The 15084-nt window shown below is 41.5% G+C and overlaps 2 protein-coding genes across 2 annotated transcripts; one reads left to right on the top strand and one right to left on the bottom strand.

Annotated features, from left to right (window-relative positions):
- Positions 1-3744: 3744 nt before the first annotated feature.
- LOC118795554 (growth arrest and DNA damage-inducible protein GADD45 beta-like) lies at positions 3745-5608 on the bottom strand. Its single transcript, XM_036554123.1, has 4 exons — positions 5396-5608; positions 5030-5131; positions 4697-4922; positions 3745-4479 (listed from the first exon to the last, which is right to left on the bottom strand). The coding sequence occupies exons 1-4, from the start codon at positions 5437-5439 to the stop codon at positions 4366-4368; spliced, it is 486 nt and encodes a 161-aa protein (XP_036410016.1). The 5' UTR covers positions 5440-5608; the 3' UTR covers positions 3745-4365.
- A 6507-nt stretch (positions 5609-12115) lies between these two features.
- On the top strand, positions 12116-13539 carry LOC118796115 (cocaine- and amphetamine-regulated transcript protein-like). The gene is made up of 3 exons (XM_036554946.1): positions 12116-12302; positions 12905-12988; positions 13402-13539. The coding sequence occupies exons 1-3, from the start codon at positions 12174-12176 to the stop codon at positions 13507-13509; spliced, it is 321 nt and encodes a 106-aa protein (XP_036410839.1). The 5' UTR covers positions 12116-12173; the 3' UTR covers positions 13510-13539.
- The last annotated feature ends 1545 nt before the right edge of the window (positions 13540-15084 follow it).

Raw genomic sequence — 15084 nt, 5'->3', positions numbered from 1 at the left:
CACAGTAGAGAATGTTCCATGGATGTAGCACAGCAGGGGAAGAGCGTTTGTTCAAAGAGCAAAGTCTGGCTGTGTCTCAGACTGTGCCTGGGGCTTTGTGCATTTGACTGTCTCTGTCACTGTGCTTCTGTGCCCATGACTGTGCGCCCAGACATGTCCCTGTGTCTGTCTGCCTGTGTTTGTGCCTTTGCCTGTACATGTACCAGTGTATGTGCCAGTGTCTATGTGGCCTTTCCATTATCTGTCTTCTTCTGTTTCTGGGTTATGAGATCATGTTATGTGAGGATTTGAAGTGGTGCACACTTCATGATCAAAAATACAAACATTACATTACATCATTGTCATTTAGCAGACACTCTTATCCAGAGCAACTTGCATAGGAAATAAGCATTTTCTGACACAAACATTTTCTAAATGCGTGATCATTTTTGTCATGTCATTGCATTTACACTTAGGCTACGTTGTCTTACTCAAGTGAGAAGGCTGACCAAGCGTCAGTGCTGACCGGTAGTTTATTAATAAGTGTGTGCTCGCTGCAAGGGGGGAGTCCCTTGGCTGGGAGCTGGGGTTCACGCAGATATTCACTGTTTGTGAAAAGGTGGGCGGAATAGAGCTGATAATGCTTTCTGACTCCCACTGAGTAATTCTGTGGAAGAGTGGAACTGTATTTTTTTTGTAAACGAAGCTTGAATGTCACAAACAGCCAGCAAGCACAAACAAGCAGAAAGCCTTTCTCTCTGATATGAGCTCTTGTTCCACTGATAACACTTTCTGATACTGATAACACTTTTCATTTTTTACTCTTTTTTACACTTGGAAGGAATCCAACAGAGGCGAAACTGAACCTGTGTATTTGCATGTACAGTGTGTGTGTGTGTGCATGTGTTTGTGGGTGTGTGTGTGGGTGTGTGTGTGTGTATGTGTGTGTGTGTGTGTGTGTGTTTGTGTGTGTGTGTGTGTGTGCGTGTGCTTGCATGTATGCGCACATGCTGGTCTTCACAACTAGGACATTACAAAACTGCTCCACCTTCATATACACACTGGGTTTTTCTGAGAGAAAAGAAAGAAACCAGAAATCTCCATGGCCCTTTGATGGCCTTCTGGTTCATGATCAACATGTTCTGTACTGAAGTTATATGGCTCCCTTGGCACTCACCAACAAGCAAAAGGTGTATCAGCTGCCAGAAGTATTTGGAGTTGTGCCCAAACAGCTGGGTACTCTGTACAGCATGTGGCACACACAGACACAGGACATGGCGCCCAACCAGCCAAACAGTGCCAGAATCTAAGTCATCATCAGAATCCAGCTCTGCATTGAACACTCTGTTTCTGCACATGACCTCAGCCCCTGGCCTGGAGACCTGACTCTGTGTGAGTAGCTTTAAGAGAGAGAGTGGGGGGGGGGGGGGGGGGGGGGCACAATTCAGGACATTCTGCACAACTCAGCTCATCAGAATACACACTGCACCCCCCCCCTCCCCATGCCCCAGGACATTTAAGCAATGCTATATAGGGGCAGAGTTACTGATTTTATTATGATCCAAATGGGTTGTCTCTTTCACTGGGTCCAAAATATCAGCCAGTGAGGATGAATTAGTGCAGTATTGATGTTGCCTGGATTCAGAAATAAACAAAGCCCCCGTTTCCCTTCTCTGTCATGTGAAAGAGCAGGTCACATGATGTAGCCATGATGTAGGTTCACAGTAGCCCATTTAGAACTGATGTGACAAAGACCCACTAACCTTTATGCTATTTGGATGCATGAATCTAATCATTTGTCTCCATTATCTGCCCATCCGGATTATTTAAAGAGCTGATTGGTGCAGGGCCAATTCTGAATTGGTGTTATTGATAGAACACACCATTTTAGTTTTAATAGTATTTGACTGTCTGCAGTTAAACTCATATGATGTAGCCACATGGTTATAATACAAGTCCTGTATTTTATAATGTATTAATTTGGCAAATGTCTTTATGCACAGCAGCTTACAAATCATTAGAAATGGAATTGTACAATTCAAATGCCAGATAAAAACAACCATTTACAATGCAAACTGTGGCACATAGCTATCTCAAAGGCAAGATGGAGCCATCTTGTCTAATTAATACACAAACCCCTAAGCATAACCCCTTTGTAAACCGCAGTCATAACTGGTTGTCGGCCATGCATACAGATAAGAACCATGCTCTCTTGGGGAGATCTCAGAACAGGCCAGGACTGAGAGAAGCATACCCTGTTCACCACACCCTTGACCGCCTGCCAAATGAAACCCCTCTCTGACGTCATTCGCCTAAAGATTCTCCAGTCCTCTCCTGATGCGCCCCTTCTCACGATGGCACTGTGCCAGCAGGGGTGCAGGGGGAGGCTGAGGGGTTGAGGCCCCTCGCCTGCACCAGAGCACTGGTGGCCTACGGTTTGGCTTTTTGTGATAGCCACTTATCTTTCTTGCACTCCTTCCTGGAGGCATTTTTGTGGTTTCACCTCCATTTGAGAGCATTTCTCATATATAATACCTCAGTGCATGTAACAGCAAAGTGTTGCGTCAGGACATCTCGTTTTCTTTTACACCAGCATGGCTTAAAATGTACTGCCTATCTTAAGCACAGTGCTCATGCCCTTTTTTTTTAATACTGTGTTTAACTCTATGTGTATCCATCTCTCTTGTTTCACGATTGCTTGTTTTCCCATTCACATCATTATGGATCTGTTTCAATTTTACATTAAATTTATATTTAATCTTTTTTCCATATAAAGTGTTACATGAAGTGTGTTGTGTTATATTAAGCCAAATATGATTAATTGAATCTTGCACAGTTGTTATGTGGTCTGCGAACTTTTTTGAGGCTTTTGTATGTTACAGCATGGAGGTTAACTTAGTAACAACAATAAATGACTAAGTATGATTGGTCAGACATGTCTTAAGTGATTGTCCCACATTGGACTTCCCAGAATGCATTGCAGCTGTAGAGATCGGTGGCTGGCATAAAATCCAAAACCCAGTGTTAAGACAGCTGTTTTCAAAGCTTTAGGCATGAAGGGAGTAAGAGCCCATGGCCTTCATGGTGTGTGTGAAACACCTGGAACCAGTTTTTGTGCCGTGACGACAGGGGGTCACTCCAGGCAAGAGAACAGACACACACACACACAAAAACCTAAGCTCAGAGCATTTCCCTGCGCCAGCACTGTACGAAGTGCCAAAGATAAAACTGACACAGCCAGCAGAAAGAGACCCACATGTGTCGGAGAGTAGGACAAAGTTCACAGTCGGTCTAATATTGAGTCAGCACTCTTACAAGCCTGCACCACCCTTTCACCCAAAATCACCCCACAGCTGCTCTGATTGCAAGAATTAATATTGGTCCAGCTGAACTTCACATTTGCCTTTTAAATGGGGAAACACTTTGTGAAAAATGAAGCAATAGAAATTTATAACCCCCCCCTGCTAAATGGAAACCCCTGGATAATGTTTCTTTCTGTGAATATATGAGACTGCCATTTGTCATGGATTATGGCAGTAAAATGTTATCTATAAGCATTTGGCATGAAGTAATATGTACAAGGGCATACTCTTACATACCTGACCCGCACATCACTTCATCTGCAATGTTGCTATACTGGTTGCTTTAGTCAGGTAGTTCACATGAGGATTCTACCCCCCTGCACACACACACTTTCACACACAAACATGCACTTGAATACAAAGATATTCCAATTTGTGTTCAATAATTTATTCAAAATAGAAAAATCTGAACATACTGATGCTTTACAGTACATGGCTGAGAGTTCATAAATAGACAATATATTACTCTCCTCATGACATATCATGACTTATCAATAAAAAATATCTAATGCAATGCATCCACTATCAAATCAAATTCATAAAAAAAACACCGCTGCACACATTACTGTAGCTGGCAATGCGTGTGGTTCAGTTCATCCCACACCGCATTGCAAGTACAAAAAAAGCGTCACTGCAGGTTAGTCTTTGCATTGGTTCCATATCTGGCCTTTGACACGGTGATATCTGTAATGAAAGTCCCCCTCCCTCCGCTCCGTGACAGTGAAACCGTCATTCGTCACCCACTGTACTCCCACTGTTGCTCCAGCCGCCCTCGCGCCCGACACGCTGCTGCGAGGCCGAGCCGGCTCGTGTTCCAGCAAACTGTCACTCGCCACCACGGCGCTGTTCCATTTCACGGAAGAGCAGGACAGACGCACAGTCCCCTCACCCCAGCTATGTTGCTTGAGATATCCGACAGGACTCAGTCCCTGTGTGATGCCCTCCTGAACGCCCTCCTTATTACTATAAGAATGACGATTTCAATTCCGACGTTTTTTTTCGCATTAAACACCGACAAGTCTGTTCAGCGCTCCTGCAGAGCAAGTGAGGGTATCCACTGATTCTTGCAGCGACTCTCTTCGCAGTAACTGCCCACCTCCTTCAGAGCCTGGCATTTCAGATCGTCAACATGTGGATTCTGTTGAGAAAAGGGAAAATGACAGAGTTACACACAACTGCATAACACTATTATATGCAACGTGATTAGATCAACAAGGCTACTAAATGGTTAAACAATAGCTGTGCTTTACTTTTTGTCTCTCGTTTTGTAAGCCACGTTGTGCAATAATCATTACTAAACGCTCGAATGTTACTTAATCAGATCCTGGTTTAAGATGGCTTAAACACACACTTACCGTAACGAGAATGCAATGCAGATCCCTCGGCTCGTTGCCGTTGCTGTCCGCATTGACAGGTTCTCCCAGGACTTGCGCTAGCCGCCTCATGCCGGACACGCGCAGTATGTTAATGTCGATGTCGCAGCAGAAAGCTTGAATGAGAGTGAAGTGGATCTGCAGGGCTATGTCATCCTCGTCCTCCTCGTCTGCTGCCAGCACGCAAAGCACCACACTGTCCGGGTCGCTGCAAGGCATTCATATAATTTATTAACAGGACAGCCAACTGACATGACCATTGGTTTCGTGATTAATCATACATAGTATTAGTATGACTCGAGATAAGATACTTACACATTCATCAGCTTTGCAGACTCATACACTCCCACGGTGAGACAGTCTTGCCGCTGTGCAGCCACCAGAAGTTCTTCCAAAGCCTGGCTTACGTTCTCCATCCTTCGAGGGGAAAGACAAGATGGAAACGATTAGGTTCAGATAGGGACGCTGGTACAATATTAATTAACACGAGTCGTAAGCGAGTTCCAAATTTGTCGCAAGTAAGGCGCCACTTGACAGAATGGAAGCGCAGAGGAAACTGTTGTTGCAATGCACGCGCTGTAGTTTCAGCCTATGAACTAAATTCATGCAGACCAGAATAGCCCAAACTGTCAAATGCGCAATAATTCCTGACAAGCATCCATCGATGAACGCGGTACTTACTTTTTGTCAGTAATGTTGCATCCAACGAGTTCTTCCAGAGTCATGTTGAAATTACGACATATAATCCACAAATGTAAGGATAAACTCCAACGGGCCCAGTGTACAGCTGAATCCGATGTCGCTAAAGGCTTTATATAATCCAGGTGCGATGTCTTTGAGGTTTGTGAGACAAAGTACGCTCCTTCTGTCTTTTGCTCCTCGTCCTTGCGTAGCTCTGCTAGTTCTCACACTCTAAAACGATACTGGTACCTTATATCCACTTTCGATGTGGGCGTGGACTAAACCAGCGGCGCCTTTTCTTATTGGTCAGCGATTTTCAATAAAGTTTTCACCCTTTACAGCCATTGGATAGCGGTTCTAGCTCGTCTACTGTTACCCACGTGGGGGCTTTTCACAGAAATTCCCCTCCCTCGGTTTACTCCAATCTTGAGCCCTCTGGAAAGTCCTTCGCCGCTTCAGTTTGTTTTCACTGAAACTGCGAAGATAAGGTACCCAGAGACTTGAATCAGCGCTGTAATGCATTAGTAAAAAAGCACGCTTCGTTTCAGTGCAAATTAATGCACATATAATAATTTTAAAAAATCAACATAGGCTATTATGGTTAGATATTTTCAGTAGTTGATGAATGGCCATGTGGGGTCATGTGGCGAAGTGGTTATATCATGGCACCAGACCATCGCGTGATATTTGGGAAATCACCATTGTGCAATAGCGCCTGACATTTATTTATTTATTATTTATTTATTTTCTATTTATTTGTTTATAAATCAGCAAAATAACACTTTCATATATTGCACAGAGTTTGTGAAACGTTTATGAGCCTCTGCGTGCATTGGATTTTCCACCTGAGTACACCCTAGCACCGGAAAACCTTTGCAAGCCGCTAAATATGATGAAACTTTTTTTTTTTTTTTTTAGTATTGTGACAATGTCGTTAAATATTAAAACACAGCTCAATATAAAGTGGCAGTTGGTGTAGTGACCGTGGCTGTTAGCCTATATTGTTATTATCTGTCACCGTGGCGACCTCGGGTTTTCATAATGAAGAGCTTGTGTTCATACGCCCCCTTGTGTAAGTGTGGATCACTACAACGGGGAAACATGTTTCAACACGTTATAGTTGTCTACTCTCTGCAAACCCATCAAGCCCCGACAAGTTACCTCTGTCTGGGTCCAAGTTATGTTCTTGTTTACACAATCACTAAACATTTGTGTACCCACTAGACACTGAAGTAAACACAAGCTACTCATCTGGGGGCGTGTTTACGACAGTTGCATACGAGAGTGTTTTGCTGTGATGATGATGAGGATTTGATATTATTATTATTATTATTATTATTATTATTATTATTACAACTCTATATTTCGACCATTATTTTCAATCACGTTCAAAGTGCCATTCGAATGATAACAGCTTGATAATATTCAGATCACATGATAAAAATAACAGTATTGACACCAGTGCTTGGATTTAAAATATAATGGGATTAATATTTTTTTATTGGGGCAGGGCTGTGCAACGCTGCGTTATATATTCAATGTTGTATATTTAATTTGGATAACTGCTAATTGTGCTCCTTGCAGGAAAATAATTGTTTTGTAGGCATTTTAAGGACAAAAATGTAAAACGGTCAGAAGTGGAGTGAAAAAAAAACCAACAAACTGCAACGCTTAGTAGGGGAGACACATTTCTTGTATACGAGCGCCGTCCAGTGGCTAATTAAATTATTGATTTTTGTGTGTAAATTTCTGTCAAATTAATCTTTCCGAGGTTTTCGTTTCTCAAATGTGTTACACCCTGGCTTGTAAATTTCTTAAATGCGTCCATTTCGATATCGTTGTTTTTTTTTTTTAGGTTTGGGCATGTGATGACTTGCTCCAGAGTTTCGGCAAAGCGAGAACACTTGACATAATGATGAAAACTCAAATCAGAGTAATTAGCACCTATATAGACACCTAAGGCTACAGGCCTAATCTGTTTGATAAGGGCTGAAACGAAACACATTTCAGGACGCTCATGCAAACCGCATCGTGGCGTAATGAAAGATGCGACGCCCTGAGAGTAGAAACCGGTCAGGTCACTTGAAGCAGGTGAGAATCGATGGCCAATTGATCATTAATAGCTGCAGCTATTCTATTTGATTTTCGTTTATTGTGTTTTATTTAAATATACTTCAATCATTGCTCTGCTTTAATCAATATGATCGCCTTGTGGTGATAATGTTATGCTTGTTTGAGAGGACCCGCGAGTTTCAGATTACTTGTATCACTTTCTGTCTAAAATCATCCGAAAGCAGACATAAGGCTTTAGTGAGCATACATTGATCCATGCAGGCGTGGACTCACGAGAAAAAAATAACCCATTTAACTCAACAACGCGGCGCAAATATTGGGTCCCGTGTGTACATTGATGATATCTAGTAACGTTAATGTGTCTAGAGTATGTTAATTGCCATGGAATATCGAATTCTCACATTACATTAAAATGTATTACCACGAAAAGGATTTTTTTTTAAAAAAAAAAAAAGTAACGTAAACCAATCCTTTCTAAAAGCTGATGATTATTTTGCGTTTGTGTTGTTTTATCTGCAACTTTATATGTAGAACATGAAGTGTTTAGGTAATATGATGCGTGGCACATAATGCTAAGCTATCTAGTGCATCTGTTGTCTGTAGAGAGGATACCTAAAGGTTGAAAAGTTGTCAGTTATCAAAGTTTACAGGCAGCTTTGGATGAAACTTAAAATATGATGATTCTCTGTGGGACATTTTCAGATTGGGCAACTGGGTGGCGGGGGTATGCAATGAACCGATTTAAAAAAAAAAAAGTATGTATCAGCATAAAAGTAGTCGGACACTGTACAGCACCGGTAGATAGATTACAAATGAAAGTGTCTAGTTAACTTGCTAGCTTGTTTAGGTGGTCATTTATTTCATTGCTGAATGCATTCTGTCCACTTCAGTCTGCTTCATAGATTACTGCTTTCTTGATTGTTCAGCTGCGCCATTATAAATAATATTTTTTTTAATTTTGAGAATGGGTGATGCAAACAGCAAAACTGTGTTTGCAAAGCAACAAATGCGTGCTGAAAATTTTATGCCGTCCTCGTAACGTGACATATTATCTACAAAATCACACAATGGTATCTAAAAAGAGTATGATCATAAAGGAAAACTTCACTAAAGAATGCATAACAGGTTGTCAGATTGCAATGTGCAAAATATGTGCAAAATCCAATGCACTGCAATCATTTAGTCATGATACAAAAACTGATTTTACAATTAACCAAATATTTAAGGCTGTCTACAAAGCAGAGGTATTTACTATCCTATATTTTGCCTGTAATTTGCATTAGACCTTAGATTTTCATTCATGTCACGCCTAATATTCTCCCTGGCCAGACACCTTGGATAAAAAAGGTTTGTGTGGCAAATTCGGCCTCAGCATGCCTCTGCAGTGAAGGCATCACAGGCAAAACCCATGGCCTCAGTGAGTGTGACCTGAACATGAGGGCTGTGGTTATAAACCTTCCATTACCGTGCTAGAAAAAAACCTTCAAATGCACATAGGAATGGTGAGTGGGACATTTCTTTGACATGCCTGACCAACCTGGTGTGTCTCTTCATGTGTGACTTCAGATGGGCTACTGAATGAAAAGCATTGTTTTCCTGTGTTTTCATGCACAGCGAAAGAGCCAAAAAAGATTGAGAATATGGTGAGAAATGAACTCACTGGTTTTAACTGTTAGGGAGGTTTCAGCCAGATCAGCTACTGTAGGGGCAACTTACAAGACTTACAGGGGCTCCATTGTGCAGAAATCAGATACTGCAAAAACAAAACAAAAATACAAAGTCTGAATTTGGATTCATGTTGTGTCTGTAGTATTTGTACAGTTGGCACAGCACTAACATGTAAGGACCTTGAAATTGTAAAATGTCCCTAATTGAAAACTCAGGGAATGGTGGCGTCTGAGTGGAAGATGAATTGATAAGAGTGAGTTATAGAGGGCTAATTCGGTTTGTCAAAGGATGGTGCATACCCATTCCACTTCAGAATTCCACTAATTTTAACAAATAGACAAAATGTAGTTTCTCAAAATACTGTAAATCAACAATAATGTTTTTCACCAAACCATAAGATATAGTTCTATGTCTTAACAAGGTGTGACATTTGTAACTTCAAAGCTGTAGGAGACAGTCTTTTGTGTCGGAAGCTATACATATAACAATGACAATAATGATAACTGTGAATAGTCCTTACTGTAGTCTTATCACATTTCACTGACTTTGAAGCTGCTCTGCTCTGTAAAAAGAAAACAGTTGTATTTGATTGTTGAAAAGGCACATTCCATGTATGTATTTATGTACGTATGTTTGAAAATATATCGGTATAACGAGGGGCCAAGCCTTAGAAGACAGATATGTGAAGGTGTGATGGCTCCACCAGATGGCGCTGTAGAAATCACCTGAATTGGGAGACAGCTGAAGTTGCCCATGCCTGACCTGAAGTCCCTCATAAGTCTTCTATTTAAGATTTACTATTCCACACCTTGATGTGAAGTATCAGTGGGGGAAAATACGAAAGGAGCTTGGGGAGGCGTTTTGAGAGTATCTGTTTTGGAAGACTTGCTATTGACCTGTTTTTCCGGAGAACCCAATTTGGAATCGGACCTGTGCATGACCGAGGACCCAGCCTGGAATCTGAACTTTGAAACTGGAATAAAGACTGTGAATAAGGCTTTGCTCATTCTATTTGTTCATCTGTGGTAAGTCTCAGTCTCCACGTATAGCAAGGAACTAAACTAAAGACCCCATTGAAAGGCAGCATCCAAACACCTTGTAAAAGCAATTAAACGTATTACATCTGAGAAGGTTCAAGTGAATTCACTGGGTTTAATGCTTATTGGAATGGTGTGTGTGTGTGTGTGGGTGGGTGCTTGCATATGTGTGTGTGTGTGTGTGTGTGTGTGTGTGTGTGTGTGTGTGTGTGTGTGTGTGGGTGGGTGGGTGGGTGTCTAAGTGAATGTTGTGGCTGAATTGGACTAAACCAAAGGTAAAGTAAAATGAATAAAACCACACATAGAATGTGAAGATATCCATGGATCACAGGGTACATGACACCGAACCCCACAGAGAACAGGTTTGACTCCAGGGGCACACCTCCCTTGTGTTTGATCTTCAGATTGGTCTGTCCCTCACAAAAATCTGAGGTCAGGGGTTAATTTCATCTCCAAAAGCCAACACAGCGCTTGTCCCTGACCTCTTGTTCCCTCCTATCCCTCATCATCTCTCCATCTAAGATGGCCCAGACACCGAATGCTGAGTCAATATTGGAGCTTCCTTGTAATTATAAGGAGGCGTGGAGCAGACGTCTGCAGAGCTCTGTAAGCGGGAGGTAATTAATTTAAGATTGGCCTGAAACGCCTGGAGAGCCCTGAGCTGTCATTAGAGCCCCATCAGACGTAACTAATCCATCCAGATTACCCCTAGGCGAAAGCAAGAATTTAAGTGTGCCGACACCTGCCAGAGTTTTTGTGCCTTTCATTGATTAATATGTTGTCACTGCTTTTTTTCTGGTCATTAATATGTTGTCACTGCTTTTTTTCTGGTCCTGTTGGATCTCTTTCTAAAACGAGGGGGTCAAGTTATTAAATCTGTGAGGTAGGATGAGAAGTGGGAGGGATAGAGGGGAAAAGACAAATGTGTTGTTTTCTGGAGGACGGCTCCAAGAAAGAACACATCTATCTGGGTGATATATCTGATCATCTCGCAGGACACCACCCAGGTTAGCGTGATTAGATTGGAACAACTTCCAGGTCAAGTCTGGGGTCATGTACACAGGAGGAGATTGGAAAGTGGAGGAAGGAGGGGGTGGGATTGTCAGGCATTGCTGATCAAAGAAAGGTTGCACCAGTACTTTAATAGCAACAAGATATTGGTCTAGATTGTACAGAAAAGGTAATCATTGGGGTGACATTTCACGTGGTGGTTTTGGTTGTAGATAAGAATTGCAGAAGGTTTACCATATTGAGACATTTGAACAGACATCCATCTGAGATGCCACGTTGTACTAAGTATGACCATAAGAAAATATGATTAATTCATTGTAATTATCCAATTGATTTTGCAGATGAGCAAGAAGGGTGTGTAGGGGAGATGGGACTTTGTCATCTCACTAGGTCTTTGGATATGTGCACATGACACACAAGATCAAGTAGCTGCCTTTTTCTGAAAGTCCATCAGCATATATGGAAACGAACTGTCGGTAATCTATATTTTGGAGATCTCTGGGCCAGTCTGTGGGTGATAAACCTACAGTTAATGGCACTAAATCGCGTTTTAAAAGACCCTTACAACTCAAACACAAATGGTATTTATTCTGTGCAATTATATAAAACACCTTGTACAATACCGAAACGTTTTCTGAAATTATTGTGGCAAGTCCATAACATGTTAATTCAACATTAACCGTATTGTTTCTTAGAAATGTAATTTGAGTATTTTGTTATTCATGAAACCTCCTCCTCTGTGGAAGTAGGCAAAACAAGAGAGAGACGAAACAGGCAACGCAGGATTCTTTAAACATCGGAAGTCCAATATTTCACATGCACACTTTTGTCACGTCAGAGATGAAATTAATATTGCAACAGATGATGTCAACATCAGATATAAAACTTGAGGTCCAGTGGGCTGTTCGAGCACAGACGGGGAATCCACTCAGTTCAGCTCCTTTGCCGTCTTCTGCTGGGCTCCACGCCTACGCTCCCCTTTCAGCACCATGGTCAGCGCGCGACTCTTCTTCCTCGGTGTCACCTGCTCCGTCTTCTTCTTGTTGGTGCGCAGTGATGACTCGCTGGAAGCTCGATCTCTTCAAAACCCCATCAAGACACCAGAGGAGAAGGAACTGGTAAGGCTAGACGAGAGAAGGAGAGCGCTTTAGTGTTTGGCAAGTCAGTGCTTGAATTGATGTTTTGCTTAAGTCCCTACCCTTTATCAATTGTTACAAACTAGCGTTCGGCATTTCTGTTCAAAACCTTAACAGCCTATTAGTCTTTACCTAACCCTGTCTGAAGTGATTTAGGTATCTATGTAATTAATTAAGTGGGTAGGCCACAAAAGCAAAATGCAATTCTATGCAAAGTACACCTTTATGAGGATTGCGAAAGTTATAGTCAATATGTATTTATTTTCTTCTTTTTATGGATGACAAAGATTTTGTTGTGAAAAGAGAAAAAGTCATCATGCTGCCAAAGGTGATAAATTCTATAGATTTAGAGCCCTCAAACATGCAATGGTGGTTGCCTTTTTTCCATTTAAGACAGGCATAAGTTGGGTATATTTTATGATAGTATCAACACATGGAAAAATAACATATTTTTAGTGTTGCATAAAAGATTTTGCCTTTTTGCCTTTTTTGTGTGGGTCATTACATTAAATTGTTTATGCTAGTGCACATGCGCTATCATTCAATTATTTAATCATTATTGCAAATTTTAACACGCATTTCAGATTGAAGCCTTGCAAGAAGTTTTGGAAAAGCTGAAGAATAAACGAATGCCCTCTGCGGAGAAGAAGCTGGGCTGGCTACCCTCGGTAAGAGTCAGAGACAGAAAAGACACTTTTGCCAGTATTGAGCTCTTAGCGCAATACCACAGATCGTGTATTCCATGTTATTTGAGTGACTTTTTAACGTTTTAGTTGAGTGATTAACGGGTTTTTCTAAAACCGTTTACCGATTTTTCATTTGCAATTTGCATGTTTGGAAAGAAGTAGTGTATATGTCATTAATTCTCCATTTTTGTGCAAGAAGTAGCCACTAGGTGTAATTTTTAGTCGGCAGTCAGTGATACGGCTGTTGAAACGTATACGGAAAAGGCATGCAAAATCATTAGGAATTTGATAACTGTGCTGTTTCATTATGCCCGTGCAAGACTGTAAGACTGTAAGGCTGTGTATGTCTAGCGTAAGACAGCACCTACATGCGCTGCGTTGTTCATTGTACTCAGTGCGATGCAGGGGAACAGTGCGCGATCCGCAAGGGGGCGAGAGTCGGGCAGTTGTGCGGCTGTCCGCGAGGGACGTCCTGCAACTTCTACATCCTGAAGTGTTTGTAGAGCAAGACGCTGATAACGTGAGACCCGAGGGGAGCATGTCGACGGAAATTAGGACTAAACACCTGTTTGAATGAATCCTTTTCCCTTCTCCTCCACTTTCCCCTCTGACACAATAAATATTTGCCATATATTTTTTTCATATTGATTGTGTTATATTCTATATTCCAACGATGTACAGAGTCAACCAATAAATTAAATAAATAATTTGTAAAAACTCGTCATGATACGACTCGTTCATGATCACTTTATTTTAACAATAACAGATCTATCAGAAAAGATAAATGAGGGATCGAGTTTTGTGGAACATGAATCATTAAATCACCACGCAGTGAAGGGTTGTGAAATTATTTCATTACTCACCAATCGAAAGTTGTTCATGACTTTAAACACACAATTAAATTAATGAGATTTAAATTGCTGTGGTGGCATGGAAGCTTATTTTCCAGGAATTATTTGGTTTTATATGCTATCTTAAAAATCCATTGTTAATTCATTTGTGGTGTATTGGTGGTGTGTGGTGGAAATTGTGATTTGTATATTGTGATTTGTATATTTACTAAAGATATCGTAAAGTAGCCCTGAGTTTACTAGTTCTTTAAACCGCCAGCATTACGTGGTCACTGATTGGTTAGGTCAAATGCCACTCCGTTTGCGGCCGCCTCTTTTACAAGGCTGAAGTTTGGCTTGTGATTAGCCTAAAAGAATGGCTTCGGAGTGGAGTGTAGTCTGGGGAGCTGGATGCCAGTATTATCTCAGGATCATTCCTTCTTGACTTGCATGATGACACCTACTGTATGGTCGTCAATATCGAAGAACACAGGCTTCCAAGCTGCCAGAAGTTCGCCGCCTGGGACATAGACGGAGGTAAACTGCGTCTGTGTTCATTAGGATAACAAATCAGGATAACAAATCAACGTGCGCTCGTAATTTTGCGTCAGACGATCCTTTTAAATTTTGTGTTTATGGTGAGTTCTCTAGTTATAGTGTAGGTACTATACTCGGTTTTGTGTTCGTGATTTGTGCAGTAACAGTATTTGTTCAATATTCAGTTTAGGTTTTTAGATATTGGTGCAGTAAACAGCGGCAGTAAAGTGACGGGACATCCGCCAGTTTGTGAGATAAGAAGTTTTGATTGAGCTGAATCAAAAACCCGAGTACAACTTTCAGATTCGTCCATTAACTGAATTGTTACCGGTCCCACAATAATCCTCATTATTTATGAATTGACTAGTAATGTCTGCTATAAATTAGCATTTTTCATTTGATGTATCGAAATGTGCAAATATTTACGGTAGATGTCTACCAGTCGTACAATAATTGGGCAGTGGTTTTGTGCGGTTAAAAGGTACTGACTTGCTTTATGTTTGTTAGACTGATTTTCTGAGCTGCACAGTGATTGGCCGTGTCTCCGAAGGAAAGGCCTGCAGCTGTTGCCATGGCAGCCAGCTAGCTCAGCACGTCTGTTCTGTCCGCAGGAAGGAAGGCGGCGCACTCTGCTGCGCGGTTTGCCGAGAGGGTCAGAATCCACACAGCATTCCCACCCTCGCCAAACCATGTCCTACACACACACGCACA

Source organism: Megalops cyprinoides, chromosome 20 (assembly GCF_013368585.1).
Source record: "Megalops cyprinoides isolate fMegCyp1 chromosome 20, fMegCyp1.pri, whole genome shotgun sequence".
Classification (NCBI taxonomy): Eukaryota; Metazoa; Chordata; class Actinopteri; order Elopiformes; family Megalopidae; genus Megalops; species Megalops cyprinoides.
The sequence above is the reverse complement of the archived record's forward strand: the minus strand, read 5'-3'. Positions and strand labels throughout refer to the sequence as shown.